Source organism: Bubalus bubalis, chromosome 13 (genome assembly GCF_019923935.1).
Source record: "Bubalus bubalis isolate 160015118507 breed Murrah chromosome 13, NDDB_SH_1, whole genome shotgun sequence".
NCBI classification, from domain to species: Eukaryota; Metazoa; Chordata; class Mammalia; order Artiodactyla; family Bovidae; genus Bubalus; species Bubalus bubalis.
In genome coordinates, this window is record NC_059169.1 from 53,327,860 (window position 1) to 53,344,375 (window position 16,516).

General features: G+C 40.0%; 2 protein-coding genes across 9 annotated transcripts in view; both read left to right on the plus strand.

The window, feature by feature from the left end:
• Window positions 1-3,886, plus strand: part of PARP4 (poly(ADP-ribose) polymerase family member 4) — a 74,728-nt gene extending 70,842 nt beyond the window's left edge. For all 6 annotated transcript variants that reach the window (XM_006046086.4, XM_025262778.3, XM_025262776.3 and 3 more), the window contains one exon: window positions 2,697-3,886. In XM_006046086.4, the coding sequence (XP_006046148.3) occupies window positions 2,697-2,892 (196 nt within the window). In that variant the 3' untranslated portion in view covers window positions 2,893-3,886. The remainder of the gene's footprint in view (window positions 1-2,696) is intronic.
• Window positions 3,887-6,379: 2,493 nt separating this feature from the next.
• MPHOSPH8 (M-phase phosphoprotein 8) overlaps window positions 6,380-16,516 on the plus strand; it is a 43,689-nt gene continuing 33,552 nt past the window's right edge. The window contains exons 1-2 of one of the 3 annotated variants that reach the window (XM_025262781.3): window positions 6,380-6,812; window positions 16,271-16,426. In XM_025262781.3, the coding sequence (XP_025118566.2) occupies window positions 6,588-6,812; window positions 16,271-16,426 (381 nt within the window). In that variant the 5' untranslated portion in view covers window positions 6,380-6,587. The remainder of the gene's footprint in view (window positions 6,813-16,270; window positions 16,427-16,516) is intronic. The other 2 variants (XM_025262780.3, XM_006046085.4) reach the window with 2 other exon arrangements.

Consider the following 16,516-nt stretch of genomic DNA (forward strand, 5'->3'; position numbering starts at 1 on the left):
AAACTAACAAAACTAATAAAATATTTTCTTTGGGGGAGAAGGAGGAGACAGGATGGAAGTTAGGTTTCTCATGTACTTTGTTTTATGATTTTGACTTTGAAACTGTGTAAATCTTTTATCTAATAAAGACCAGGTATCAGAGAACAGAGATTGAGCATGTTAAATTATACCATGGAAATGTAGTCAGCAGTGTCTGGAATATGAGGAAATAAATGGCAAGAGAAAAAAGAGAGGAGAGGTGAAACCTATAAATTAAAGGACATTTAAAAAAAATAGAAGGACGTTTGAAAGGAGGCAAACGTAGCCCTCATTTGGATCCTGATTTGAACGAGACCCATTGTACTTTTTTCTTTTAAAAAAAGACAGGGAAATTTAAACATTACCTGAATATTTTGTGATATTAAAAATATTCATAACTATTTTTAAGTTTCACATTTAAGAAAAAGTTCTCATCTCTTAGAGATAATATAGACGAAACTAAAATAAATAAGTAAATCTACTTGTACCTTCTCACAAGGACTGATTAAATGCTCCACTTCTGGGGAATTCCCTGCTGGTCCAATGGCTAGGACTCCACAGTCACTGCCAACAACCCAGGTTCAATCCCTGTCCTTAGAACTAAGATCACACAAGCCACGCAGCTCAGCCATAAATAAATTAATAAATTCTCTACTCCCAACAGCATCAGACCAGAGAAGGCACTGGCGACCCACTCCAGTACTCTTGCCTGGAAAATCCCATGGACGGAGGAGCCTGGTGGGCTGCAGTCCATGGGGTCGCTAAGAGTCAGACACGACTGAGCGACTTCACTTTCACTTTTCACTTTCATGCATTGGAGAAGGAAATGGCAACCCACTCCAGTGTTCTTGCCTGGAGAATCCCAGGGACGGGAGCCTTGTGGGCTGCCATCTATGGGGTCGCACAGAGTCGGACACGACTGAAGCGACTTAGCAGCAGCAGCAGCAGCAGTAGCAACAGACAGCATCAGACACAAAGGAGGTACTCATAAAATAATTAACTGAGCATTTTACTATATGTAAGCAACATGTTTTAAATGAATATCTGGAAAAATACCTTGAAGAACTAGTGGAAGGGACTGTTTGATTTACAGGCACAACCAGTGAGCCACCTCCTCTTTTTAAATCTTTTCCAATTATGATAGCCACTGGAATAACTTTGAGTCTCCTTTTGAATTGTAGTGGCACAAACTATTAAGTGAAGATTTTGAAAAACGGTGAAGTATATTCCATCACACATCATAACACCCATGCTGTTACCCTATCACTGTTATTGTGTGGGCAAAATTATTTGTTGGCACTTTATAACAATATTTTAAGGAATTTTTGTTTCGTATTTATGCATATTTAAAGCTTTTATATATTTTCGGCTTCATGATGTACATAACAATGCAGTAGCACGTTGCTTGGAGGTATATGAACAAAATTTTCATTTTAGTAGAACCATCAAAATTTAGAGGCCATCTGGATTCGTGAGAATATTTAAAATCATCTTGCTGCTTTCAGTAGTTAGTAACTGTGGGTCTTTTTAACCATGTTGGGTATGCCAGCTATTTAGTATGTTCATGTCATCATATTTAGCTAACATTTATTGATTGCCAACTTTGTGCCAGAGACTGTTAAAGTTTAAATTCATGCTTTTTGTTAATCCCCACAGCAAACCCATAGGATCTTGTATCACTGTCATAACTGAAGAAACAGACTTCCAGTGATAAATGAAAGCTGTAACAATATCACACAACTAGGGAATTCCCTGGTGGTCCAGTGGTTAGGACTCTGCAGGTTCACCACTGAGGGCCAGGGTTCAATCCCTAGTCAAGGAACTAAAATCCCACAAGACAGGTGGCCAACAACAACAAAAAACCAATATCACAACCAGTGAGTGCTCTGTGATCACAGAGGCAGGATTTGAACCCAGCTCTTAACCACCACACTACTCTGATGGCCTTTTCCCAGTTCATGGGGAGGCGGGGAAGATGGAGAAAATTCTCCAGGTTTTCAGTTTCCCCCATATTCTTTAGTATATATCACCATTTGTTTGCTAGCAAGTTCTAGCAGACAACAAAACAATGAGGAAGTAGCTAACTAATACTAATGAGCGATCCCACAGTTTTTCTGAGTCTTTAGTTTGAATAATTGACACCATTTTCTGGACACAAACTTGAAGTTTTTATGTTATGCACATTTTACAAGTAAGTTGTTCCTCATTTGTGTGCTAAAATTAGATATATACCAGTATCTTGGGTGACTCTCAGGTACTTTACAAGTAAATAATGGAGTTGAGAATTCCTGGGACAATAAAAAGGAGAGAGAAATGAAAGCCTTTGTAAAATAGCATCAAGCTTGTCCTTGAAGAATAGAAAGGAGATGACAAGCAAACATGTAAAGGGCCGGAGAAGCTGTAGTTGTCCTGGAGCGAGAAGAACGTGTGTCACATTCGGGGAAGCTGGGCAGTGAGGGGACTACTCTGTTTCCAAGTAGTTGAATAAGTTAAATGCACCATGTCAGACAGGTGGAAGAACTTTCACAAAACGTCAGAGGAAAAAAAAAAGAACTGCTTTTATTAAGTATCTTAATTTTTGACAGATTTTGTCTGATATAATGTGCTAGATTTGGCACCACATGACATTTCGTATGTAATTATATTCTGAAATTGATGGAAAGATGTGTTTAATCTAGGAATATTCCCTGGGATTGTGAGAAAATAAAGAAAGCCAGTGAGTGGCTCAGAAGAACCGAAGGGCAGTACCCATCCATCTGCCAGCGGCTGGAGCTGGGTAAAGACTGGGACTCCGCCACCAAGCAGCTGCTGGGGATCCTGCCCAGAGACGCCGCCTCCCCTCCTCACAGGCTCCTTAAGCACAGCCAAGGCTGACGCACACGCACTTGTCTTTTAACATGCACTCATGCCTCATGTATATGATAATCAGATATAATAGATGCCTATAATGAAATCTAATTATGATTTTATTCAGTATAGCAATCACTTTAAAATAAATGGAAAAAGGCTATGGTTTCAGTGAACTAACAAGCAACTATACAATAAAAATTTCAAGGAATTCCCTGGTGGTCCAGTGGTTAGGACTCCAAGCTTTTAACGCTGTGATTCTGGGTTTGATCCCTGGTCAGGGAACAAAGATCCCACAAGCCAAGCAGTACAACCAAAAAAAACTTTTTTAGATAAAAATTCTAATACTACAGACTTTTTTTTTTAACCAGAGGTTGGGGGAGGGTGGAGATTGGATGAAGGTGATCAGAAGGTATAAACTTCCAGTTACACGATAAGTAAGTACTAGGATGTAATATGCAGCATTAAAATATACTTAATACTGCTGTATAGTACATGTGAAAGTTGTTCAGAGACTAAATCCTGAGTTCTCATCACACAGAAAAAATGATTTTCTTCTTCTTTTACTCTATATCTGTATGAGGTGGTGGATATTCACTAAACTTACTGTGATGATCATTTCATGATGTTTGAGAGTCAGATCATGCTGCTGCCATCTTAATCTTATACTGTGCTATATGTCAATTATATCTCAATAAAACTGGGAGGAAAAATTAAATCACTACCCTCTTTGACCTATAAACTCCACTGGTAGGAATTGTACTTATAGAAATTAATCTTACAGAAACATGGACACATTGACACATGCAGGTATCATGTGTGCATATATACATAGTGCCATCACCCAGCATATGCAATAGAGCTCATTTTAAAAGTTATATAAATGGGTGTTTATGAGATAGAAATCTATAATGTCATATTCCAAACTAGTTACCTTTGTGGAATAGGAACTTTATTTCTGTCTTACACACTTTGAATTTTAAAAGTTGAAATTAAAAAAATTAAACATTTTTACAGGGAATGTATGTATTTAGTTTTTATTTCAAAAATACATAAAAGCAGAGTAAATAGTGTAATGACCCCCATCAAGACTTAAAGTATTTTGTCAATTTTTTTACATGTAGAACAGTCTTCTCTCCCCTCTTGCTGTCTTTCCGGATGTCTCACATTCGGATATGTCTGACTGTGTCCATTTCTTTTTCCCTATATTTCCTGTAAACTGGGAATTAAATCTGTAGTCCCGAGGAGATTAAGGATCAGTGTTTTTGTCAACCTGAACCATGAAGTCTGGTTGATCTGCTTTAATAATGTTAACATTGATTAGCAGGTTTCCTATATGAAGTTGTTTCCCTACAACCAGCATATATCTGTGGAGAGATATACTTTGACATCCAGTTCCTTATCAGTCTTTCAGCTAATGATGCTGTCGTCTGAATCATTTTAAGAAATATTGTGATTCTCTATTTTATTTCCTTCTTCTCATTAGCTAGAATTCTGAAATAATAAGCTGTCTCTATCAACTAATGTTGCTTTATAATATTTTTTAAAATTATAATTTAAATATTTTATTTTATTTAAAATATTTTATTTAATATTGTAAATATCTCAAATTATTAGAATTGCTGTCCTTTAGAGGCTGAGAGTCCCTGGAGGGCAGGCTGTGATGTATTTATCTTTATGTTCCTAATGCCTAGGATGCTCTTAGCGAGCCAGCACAAAGATCTGCTGCATCAGTCGTAATCTGTTAATTTAAAAGAGTTAATTTTGTAAATTAAGTTGTCAACTAAAAACTGTCACTTGCCATCTGCCTCTACAAGGATGAGGTCATTAGTCACTGCAGTCTCTGACCTACAACACCTCCTAAAAGGAACTTGGGGCCAGGATCAAGAATGAGGCTCTGTGCTCTGGGAAAAACTCGCAGGACTGGCTTCAGATAGATATTTTCTGGAGATTTTATGAGCCCAATTCTCACACCTCCTCATACCTAGAAAAGCACTAAAGTCATTAAAAAGGACATCTGCTCCAAGCAACTAGCAGCGGCCCTCTGCCAAAGCAGGTGCTTGAGTGTGAGTACCCCCTTCACCGAAGTCACACCTGTGCTGAGCCCCACCTCTTTGGAGCAGTTCCTCCAGTGCTGGAGAGAGCCTGTCATCTGCATAGAGTTCTCATTTTACCCCAAATAAGACTTCGCTCACAATTCTCACCTTGTGCATTTATATTAATCAACAAAATTCAAGGTTAAAGAAAAAGCTCCACTGCCACAAAGTGTCTATTTGCTTATTTGCAATTCAAAGAGAAAAATATTTCACCTAACTACTGTGGGAGCAAAGAAGAACTAAAGAGCCTCTTAATGAAAGTGAAAGAGTGAAAAAGTTGGCTTAAAACTCAACATTCAGAAAACTAAGATCATGGCATCCGGTCCCATCACTACATGGCAAATAGATGGGAAAACAGTGACAGACTATTTTTTTGGGCTCCAAAATCACTGTAGATGGTGATTGCAGCCATGAAATAAAAAGATGCTTACTCCTTGGAAGAAAAGTTATGACCAACCTAGCAGCATATTAAAAAGCAGAGATATTACTTTGCCAACAAAGGTCTGTCTAGCCAAGGCTATGGTTTTTCCAGTAGTCTGAGAGCTGGACTATGAAGAAAGCTGAGCACCAAAGAATTGATGCTTTTGAACTGTGGTGTTGGAGAAGACTCTTGAGAATCCCTTGGACTGCAAGGAGATCCAACTCTGTCAATCCTAAAGGGAAATGAGTCCTGAATATTCATTGGAAGGACTGATGGTTAAGCTGAAACTCCAATACTTTGGCCACCTGATGCGAAGTACTGACTCATTGGAAAAGACCCTTATGCTGGGAAAGATTGAAGGCAGGAGAAGGGAACGACAGAGGATGAGATGGTAGGATGGCATCACTGACTCGATGGACATGAGTTTGATTAAGCTCCGAGAGCTGGTGATGGCCAGGGAGGCCTGGTGTGCTGCAGTCCATGGGGTCGCGAAGAGTCGGACACGACTGAACTGAACTGTGGGCGAGAATTCATTGGGGGGGGGGGGCACTTTTTGTCAATCACTTATAACCTGGGCAAATTACTTTTTATCACGTTCTCTGATTTTCCGGGAGGGGAGGGGGCGAAGAATCCCAACTAGAACTTGGAAAATAAACGTTTTCCTTATCTTTAAACAGCACTCCCCTAACAGCTGTTACTCCCGTAACAGCACTATGAGTTGCGTTTGATTGGATCCTAGGCGTTTATCCTAGCTACATCACCCAGATAAGAATCCCGGTATCTGGACAGCATTCGGCCAGGGAAGAGGTTTCGCCGGGTATCTTTCTGGCCCGTCTGCTCCACTGCCCGCCCGCTTCCCGCAAGCCCAGCTCCCCACGGCGCTACCGGCCCCGCCCACCGCGATGCCCAAGTCCCTCAAGCCCCGCCTCCCGACGCTGCCCGAGACTCTCGCCGCGGCCTTACGTCACGGCTCTTCCTTCCGCCCAAGGCACCTCCCCCCTTGGCCCGCCCACCCGCTTCCTGTGGGCGGTGCAGGGCCGAGGCGCGCCAGCGTTTACGTGTTTGTTGTGCGCGCGCGCGTCGCAACTCGGTCCCGAGCCCGCCATTGGCGCTTTCCAGTTAACCGCGTCCGACTGACCGGGATTCGGGGCTGAGAGAGGGACGCGCGTAGCGGCCCCTCTCCTGGCAGCTTGGAGAGGTCCGTTATGGCGGAGGCGAAGGCGGAGGCGGAAGGAGCGAGCGTGGCTACAGTTACTGGTTCGGGTGCCGACGGCAGTGGTCAGTTGCCTGCAGTCGAAGGAGAGGGATTTGGGGCGAGGGGCAAAGAGAAGGACGCGGCCGCGAAAGGAAAAGAGGCCGGCGGGGACAGCGAGGAGGACGGCGAGAATGTGTTCGAAGTGGAGAAGATCCTGGACATGAAAACTGAAGGGGTAGGTGCGGGCCCGGGGTGATGCTGCCCGCGCAGAGGGGGCTCCGGAGGCGGTGTGGCGGAGGTCCACGCCGCGGGGGCGCTGAAATCGCGGCTCCCTCCTAGGCCGCCGTCCTCGGCGCGAGGGCGGCGTCTTCGGCTCCGAGAACCGAGTGTCCTCGCCGCGCCCCATCTCTCGTGGGGAACCCTGCTCAGTGTCTTGTTTGACCCTGGTCCCCCCAGAGTGAGGTGCTTCCTCCGTTTGTGCCCTTACGAAACTTTGTGTAGACCTCTGTTTTACATTTCAAGACTTCATTCTTTACATGTTGGTGGTCTGCTAGACTGTGAAATCCCTTAGTACAGAGACTGTGCTCTTTATTAACTTGTTAACGCTGGCACTTGAATCCGGTGCCTAGCATGCAGTAATTGCTTAATGTGTATGAGGTTGTTAAGTGAGTGAATCAGTTGTGGGCTGGGGGGAGGTGAGTGGATGTAAGGATGGGCAATGGGAAGATAATATATTTTAGTAAATAGGTGTAGGGCGACCAAAGGCCCTACACGATGGTCCTCTGTGTGTTGTGTTTTTCAGTTCAGTTTCTCAGTCATATCCGACTTTGCAACCCCATGGACTGCAGCACTCCAGGCTTCCCTGTCCTTTTTATTCCCTATGTTTTTTTAATTGTCTCTCATTTCCCATTTGTCGTATGCTACCTTTTTTTTTTTTTGCGCATTCATTCGGTAGAGTTTTGTTTTCAATTACTGCCTGGTAGGTGCCGTGTTAGGTCCTGAGGCTATAGAGATGAATTGTAGCATACACAGTTGCTGACATAAAAGATTCTCTTGTCCAGTGGGGGATAAATAACTAAAATCCAATGTCGACAATATTACTGTTAGTTGAAGTTAGGGACATTCTTATGTATTTAATTTTCCCAATTACGTTGTAAGTACCTTGAGGTGAGAGGTGAAGCATCTTACACTTTTGTATCACCTGCGTTTAACATAGTGCCAGGAAGGTGGAAGATATTCAGAAAATAGTTAAGACGGTAATGTCTTCACAATTAAGATGATTCACTTCTTAATACAATATTTTCTCTTGTTAGCTTCGAAGGATTGTAGGAACTGCACCTAAAGCCCCATGTTTAAAATCTTTTTCCTTTAAGTGGAATCTCATTTTATTTGTTTGGTGTGCATCTGCTTTTTTTGCTCAGTAACATCTTTGTGAGGTTTAATCCCTTCTTTTGGAGCTGTAGTTTGGTGTTTTTTGGTTGCTGCTTAGTACAGTTGACCTCAAACAACTCGGGCCGAGGAGTGCTTGGCCCGGCACAGTTGAAAAGCCAGTATAACTTTTGACTCCCTCAAAGCCTAATTACTAAAAGCTTTTTTACCAGAAAGGGAAGCCTTACCATAGTGTAAACAGTTAACAAATATTTTGTATGTTATGCATATTATATACTGTGTTCTCATAAAGGGCTTCCTTGGTGGCTCAGCTGGTAAAGAATCCGCCTGCAATGTGGGAGACTTGGGTTTGATCCCTGGGTTGGGAGGATTCTTAATAAAAAAGTAAACTAAAGAAAAGAAAATATTAATAAAATTGTAAGGAAGAGAAAATATATTAATGGTATTGCCTACCCTATTTACATCATTTGTTTACAAGATGAATTACCTGTCAGAACCATCAATATTGTCTTAAATAAAACATTGTAGGTGTTGTATGTATTACTAACACTGACATCAACAATGAAAAGATAATGTGAAAAAGTTGAATGATTCAGTGTTTTATGGTAGCCTAGTGTAATCAGTCAGAGAAGGCAATGGCATCCCACTCCAGTACTCTTGCCTGGAGAAGACCATGGCCGGAGGAGCCTGGTGGGCTGCAGTCCATGGGGTTTCGAAGACAGACACGACTGAGCCACTTCACTTTCACTTTTCACTTTCATGCATTGGAGAAGGAAATGGCAACCCACTCCAGTGTCCTTGCCTGGAGAATCCCAGGGACGGGGCAGCCTGGTGGGCTGCCGTCTATGGGGTTGCACAGAGTCAGCCACGACTGAAGATCTGCTGGCGGAAGGCATGGCAACCCATTCCAGTATTCTTGCGTGGAGAATTCCATGGACAATCCATGGGGTTCCAAAGAATCAAACATGACTGAAGCGACTTAGCACAGCACAGCAGTCTAACCTAGACGCTAAAGAACAAATCATTAGAAAATTTTTATGGCATACAGTATTACAGTCCTATTTATAATATAGTATGAGAAACACTTACATTTTTAAAGACATCCTTTACCTTGAATAATAGGCTAATATTCAGTTTCTCCAATTAGAAAAGAATGATATAATTCTTTGAAAGCAGAGTTATAACACATTAAGAAAACTTAACACATTAATTTTCCATTAACTGTCACTCATCTTATACTCTTGTAGTAATAGACCAACATCTGCATATTCTTCATGCATTCTTTTCATACTTTTTTCTTAATTATTTTAACATTTCTAGACTATATATGGTTCATCTGCAATTTTTTGCAAATTGTTGAAAATCCCTAAAAATCTTTCCAATATATTTATTGAAAAAAGTCTGCATGTAAGTGGATCCCACAGTTCAAACCCATGTTGTTAAAGGGTCACCTGTATTCAGTTGTATGAATATATTACAGTTTTATCTTTTCTACTGCTTTTGATGGGCACCTGAGTGGTTTCCAGTTTTGAATAATGCTTCTGTGAACTTTACTGATGGAAAAGGAAACGGCAACCCAGTCCAGTATTCTTGCCTGGATAATTCCATGGACAAAGGAGCTTGGTGGGCTACAGTCCATGGGGTCACAAAGAGTCAGACACGACTGAGTGACTAACAGGCCAGGAACTTTACTGGACATGTCTCCTGGTGTATTGTGCACAAATGTTTCTCTCGGTTGTATTGCTATATACCTAGGAATGGGAGGTATACACCTTGGAGGACAAGATGCATATGTCTTCAGCTCTAAGAAACTGTTTTCAAAAGTAGTACCAGTTTACACTACTACTACTGGCTTATGAGAATTCCTTTCGTTTCACATCCTGTCAACACTTGATATCATCAGTCTATATTTTCAGCAGTAGTGGTGGTGTATTTGTTGGTATTTCCTACTTATAATTTATATTTTTCTGGATTTTACATTAGAAATCGGCGTTGAAATCATTGAGCGTCTTTTCATATATTTATTCATCATTTGGTTATCTTCTATGAACTGCCCTTTCAGATCTCTACTGAGTTGTCTTTATTGATTTCTTGTATTCTGGATTCAAACCCTTTGTGAGTGGTGTCATGTAAATCTCTTTTCCTGCTATGTCTTTTTGGTAAATAGAATATGATTAATGTAGGAAGAGTTAATCTTTGTCTTGGTGTTGAGTGCTTTTAATGTCTGGTTTGAGAAAGCTTTCCTTACTCTAAATATTCTTTTTTTTTCTGAAAGCTGTGTTGTTTTGTCTTTCTGACTTATGTTTGCACTTTACTTGTAATTGATTTTGTGTATAGTGTAATGTAGGAGTCAGGTTTCATTGAGCAAATCTTTTTTTATTCTTTAACAATGCATTGTAAATTTTGGAATCAACTTGTCAGTTTCCTTGCACACAAAAACTTTTGAGTTTTTATTGAGGTTTGCATTGAATTTGTGGATAAATTTAGAATTAATTTAATTTTTTCAATAATACTTTACAACTCTCTTTTTAAAAAATATTTATTTGGCTGCACCTGGTCTTAGTTGTGATGTGTGGGGTGTTTTTTGTTGTTAGTTTCTGCAGGTGTGCTCTCTTTAGTTGCAGCCTGTGAACTCTTGGTTGCAGCATGCAAATTATTATCTGACCAGGGATGGAACCCAGGCCCCCTGCATTGGGAGCAAGGAGTCTTAGCCACTGGACCACCAGAGAAATCCTGTTTTATAACTTTTTATGTTTTAGTAAATTGATTTTTAGGTGTTATTGATTTTTCAGTGCAGTGGTAAGTGATTTTTTGAAAAGTTTCCTTGTCTTACTGTTTGTTGCTTATGCAATTAATTTTTGTATATTTACTCTTTGTTAAAGAGATTCCCTTTATTTCTTGTTGCTAAATACTTTTATTGTGAATGGATGTTGAATTTTATTAAATTGTTTTTGCTGCGTCTAATATGATTGCATAATTTGTCTCCTTTATACCACTAATGTGATGAATTACATTGATTTCAACTTCATGTTCATAGCATAAACCAAAGTTGGCTGTGATATTATCCTTTTTAATATTAGATTATATAGTTCTTAATTATTTCATATATTTCTGCTTTTTCTTTATGATTTTCTTTATTTGTTGGTCTTTTTCTAACATCTTGAGATGGGTGCACAGCTTTTTTAAAAAATATTTATTTTTAATTGATGGTTGCTTTACAGTATTTGATTTGTCATACATCAACATGAATTAACCATAGATGTACATATGTCTCCTCCCTCTTATCTCCCTCCCACCTCCCTCCCATCCCACCTCTCTAGGTTATTACAGAGCCCCAGTATGAGTTCCCTGAGTCATATAGCAAACTCCCATTGCTTGTCTATTTACATATGTTGGTGCATATGCATTCATGCTGCTCTCTCCATTCATCTCACTTACCCTTGTCCATAAGTCTGTTCTCTATGTCTGTGTCTCCACTGCTGCTCTGCAAACAGATTTGTCAATATCTTCCTTCTAGATCCCATATATATGCATTAATATAAGATACTTGTTTTTCTCTTTCTGACTTACTTCACTCTATATGTTAGGTTCTAGGTTCATCCACCTCATTAGAACTGACTCAAAATTTTTGAGTTCCTTTTCATGGCTGATGTGATTGTATATACGTACCACAGCTTCTTTATCAGTTCATCTGTTGATGGACATCTAGGTTGCTTCCATGTCTTGGCTATTGTAAATAGTGCTGCGGTGAACATTGGGGTACATGTGTCTTTTTCAGTTTTGGTTTCTTCAGGGTATATGCCCAGTAGCAGAACTGTTGTATGGTAGTTTTATTCCTAGTTTTTAAAGGAATCTCAATACTGTCTTCCACAGTGGCTGTATCAGTTTATGTTCCCACTAGCAGTGTGCTGCTGCTGCTGCTGCTAAGGTGCTTCAGTCGTGTCCGACTCTGTGCAACCCCATATACGGCAGCCCACCAGGCTCCCCCATCCCTGGGATTCTCCAGGCAAGAACACTGGAGTGGGTTGCCATTTCCTTCTCTAAGGCATGAAAGTGAAAAGTGACAGTGAAGTCACTCAGTCGTGTCTGACTCTTCATGACCCCATGGACTGCAGCCTATCAGGCTCTTCCTTCCATGGGATTTTCCAGGCAAGAGTACTGGAGTGGGGTGCCATTGGGTGTAGTGGTTCCCTTTTCTTCATACCCTCTCCAGCACTTGTTATCTGTGGATTTTTTTATTATGGCCATTCTGTCTGGCGTGAGGTGATATTTCATTGTAGTTTTGCTTTGCATTTCTCTAATAATGAGCGATTTTGAGCATCTCTTCTTGTGTTTATTAGCCATCTGTATGTCTTCTTAGGAGAAATGTCTGTTTAGGTCTTTTGCGCTTTTTGATTGGGTTGTTTTTCTGGTATTGAGTTGTATGAGCTGCCTGTATATTTTGGAAATTAATCTAACTCTGTCAGTTGTTTCATTTGCTATTATTTTCTCCCATTCTGAGGGTTGTCTTTTCACCTTATTTATAGTTTCCTTTGCATAGCTCACTGTTCTTAGCCTTTCTTTTTTCAAATAACATACCTTTATGTTATGTTAAATTATGTTCTCATCTTACTTTAGTTGAAATTCATAAATTATGTTTGTTTTCATTCAGATAACATTATTTTCCAATTTCCATAAATTGTGTACAAATACATTGCTTAATTTCCAAACATTTGAGTATTCGTAAGTGTTTCATGTGCTTTAAAAGGATTTTTTACTTTCACTGATGTAAGTTCTTATGTTGTTTTACATAGAATATTTGCCTGATTAATTGTCTTGAAACTGTTCAACTCAGTCACTCAGTGGTGTCCAACTCTGTGACCCCATGGACTGCAGCCTGCCAGACTCCTCTGTCCATGGGATTCTCCAGGCAAAAATACTGGACTGGGTCACCATTCCCTTCTCCAGGCGATCTTCCCTACCCAGGGATTAAACCCAGGTCTCCTGCATTGCAGGCTAATTGTTTATCATTTGATCCACCAGGGCCCAATTGGGTTACTTGAAACCTATAATACATCTGCCAGCAAGCAAATCAACCATTAGTTAAGAACTTGAAACTGTGGGAGAATGGGGAAGTAATGTGAGAATAATTTGAATGCAGGAGGCTATTCTCTGTTTCATTCAGTTTCAGTTTAGTCACTTGGTCGTGTCCAGCTCTTTGCAACCCCATGGACTGCAGCCCACCGGGCTACCCTGTCCATCACCAACTCCCCGAGTCTACTCAGACTCTTGTCCATTGAGTTGGTGATGCCATCCAACCATCTCATCCTCTATCATCCCTTTCTCCTCCCGCCTTCAATCTTTCCCAGCATCAGGGTCTTTTCAGATGAGTCAGTTCAAACTTCATATTCTTGATATTATTGATTAGTATAACTGTCATTTTTTGTGATGTGTTTAAAGCAGTACTAAAAGATACCAGATATTTTTACTTCTTTTATTACTCATTTTTTGCCTCACCATTTTAGAATATAGTTGCTATTTTTACTTCTTTTATTTATTTAATGCCTTGAAACAAGCATCCTGACCAGGGATTGATCCCCCAACGCCACATGAGAAGTGCAGTCTTAACCATTGAACCTCCAGGGAAGTTCTTGCTTTTATTATTAATATACTTGAAGTCCATTAAAGTGCCTAATGACAGTTGTGCTTTTTTTTTTAATTTCATGTTCATAATACACTCAGACTCACTGGCCTTGAGATTTTTTTTTTTTTTTTAACTAATTATCTAGTATATAGAATCTTAAGAAGATAGGAGGACCATCTCCTTCCTTATAGTTTGGCTCATGGGTTAAGCTCAGCTACCAAGAAAATAGAGATTATGGTAGTTTTTAAGATAAGTTTATAGATCCCAGGACTGTCATGAAATTTTTTAGTATACAGCAAAGTCTTGGGCAATATTTGGGTTGACATTATTCCTATTAAAAAAAGAAGTATAATTCAACGATTTCATTTCTTTTGTATACTGCTGTACACATAGTGACCCTCAGTAGAGATCTATTGAATGAATGAATGAAGCAAAACTGCTGAAATAAAGGCTGTTATTTATCAGTCAAGTCTGGAGCTAAAATTGAGGATGCACTCCTTATATTCAAAAATGATTATTAATATTCCTCATTGTCATTGACTAGATCAAACTTAATTGATAACTAATATTTATATCTATGTTCATTGTTGAAATAAAACTTTACTAGTTTTTTTTTCCTTAAATCAGAAAAGCTGCAAGAATTGTGTAGAATCTCCCACATGCCTTCACTCATATCTCCCAGTTTTAATACTGGCTTTGTTTTTTTCCTCTATATACATTTTTTTCCTGCTCATATGAAAGTAAATGGTGTGTTTTTTTTAAAGCTCCCTTGAGTAATAAATTTAGCATTATTTTTATCCACACAAAAATCAGGTGGCCCCAAAGCAAGGATCATTTGTTTCCATGCCCTATTGTTGGTACATTAAGGCATTTTTCCACTCTGCTGTAACAGTGTAACTTCTCGTGTGATACTCCTACCAAGACCAAGAATACTGCTGCTTGAAGGCACAACAGCACAGTATTGACTAAGATTTTTTTCCTTTGCCTCCATTGGTACAGCGGAGTTCAGCATTATACAACCATGCTGTCTCACCTTGGTGTATCTGGTTTTAACTACACCTTCATAGAAGCTCTTGCAATGTTGTATACTAATAGTTTTCTTTTTCCACACTTTTGCTAAAAAAAATGTGCATACATTTTCAGTTGGTATAATCACTCCCCCCACCCCCCCACCCGCCCCCACAGCTGCATAACTGAACCATTAAACTGACAGACTTTTTTTTTTTTTTTGGCCACTTTACGAGATCTTACCCCACTCCAGTACTCTTGCCTGGAAAATCCCATGGACGGAGGGGCCTGGTGGGCTGCAGTCCATGAGGTCGCTAAGAGTCAGACACAACTGAGTGACTTAACTTTGACTTTCCACTTTCGTGCATTGGAGAAGGAAATGGCAACCCACTCCAGTGTTCTTGCCTGGAGAATCCCAGGGACGGGGGAGCCTGGTGGGCTGCCATCTATGGGGTCGCACAGAGTCGGACACGACTGAAGTGCCTTAGCAGCAGCGGGATCTTAGTTCCCTGACCAGGGACTAAGAGAGCCTGCTCACCCTGTAGTGGAACCATAGAGTCTTAACCACTGGACCACCGGGAAGTTCCTACGTAGGCTCTTAATTATTATTTTAAAATTATAAAGATTTTCAGGATTATTGTTGAAAGTTAAGAGGCTGTATACTTTTCCCATCATCTTTCACTTTCTCACCCTGTTAAAGGCTGATACTGAGTCTTCCTACAGGTGGTAGAGTGTCTGGAAGGCAGTGTGGGCATGACTGGGGGCTGACCTGGGAGGGCACTCAGCTTGGAAAGCTTGTGGCCTTGGTGGTTGTGTGAATAAAATCAGACAGTGTTAAAAGCAGAGCTAGAATGGTGCTCTGCAGATCGTGCAGGAACTATTGAATTGAGGGCGTTCTTGCTTCTCAGTGAAGTTGGGCATTAAGGAGGAAAAAAAATCAAATCTAGAGAAGCAATAATTTGGAATATATATGACAAAGACTTAATAGTCATCAAGTATTAAAAAGAAAGGGACTTCTCTGGTAGTCTGGTGGTTAGGACTCGGTGCCTGCTGTGGTCCGGGTTTAATCCCTGGTCGGGGAGCTAAGATCCTGCAAGATGCGTGCCATGGCCAAAAACAAAGGTTTTAAAAAGAAAAATTCTTATAAATGAACAAGAAAAATGGACAAAAGACACAACAAGAACTTTAAAATGTTTTTGTTGTAGTTTATGTATATGGGCTTCCCTGGTGGCTCAGATGATAAAGAATCTGCCTGCAATAAAGGAGACTTGAGTTTGATCCCTGGGTCGGGAAGATCCCCTGGAGAAGGGAATGGCAACCCACTCCAGTATTCTTGTCTGGGAAATCGCATGGATAAAGGAGCCTGGTGGACTACAGTCCATGGGGTCACAAAAAGTGGGACATAACTGAGCGATTAACACATACATATGCGTTCTATATGTGTATCTTGAATTTTCCACTGTAACTGGGCTTGGATTGGGTAGAATTTCATTATGTGTTTTAAGGAATTCACAAATGATCTCAGGAGATGAATTTTTTTTTAGATGAACATTCTTTATCATGATTTTAATCTCCATTTTAAGTTGATTCATTTGTTCTCAGCAACCGTATGGCTTTGGAACTATAATCAAGTCTAATACCTTTTGTTTGCCTGTTTTTAATTTATGTTACAGGGTAAGGTCCTTTATAAGGTTCGATGGAAAGGATACACAGCAGATGATGATACCTGGGAGCCTGAGATTCACCTTGAGGACTGTAAGGAAGTTCTTCTTGAATTTAGGAAGAAAATTGCAGATAACAAAGCTAAATCAGTGAAGAAAGATATCCAGGTATTATATTTTATCTCATAGTGGTTTTTTTTAATATAATAAATTTACTATAAATATAATGGTATACAAAATGTACAGTATGGAATTTAC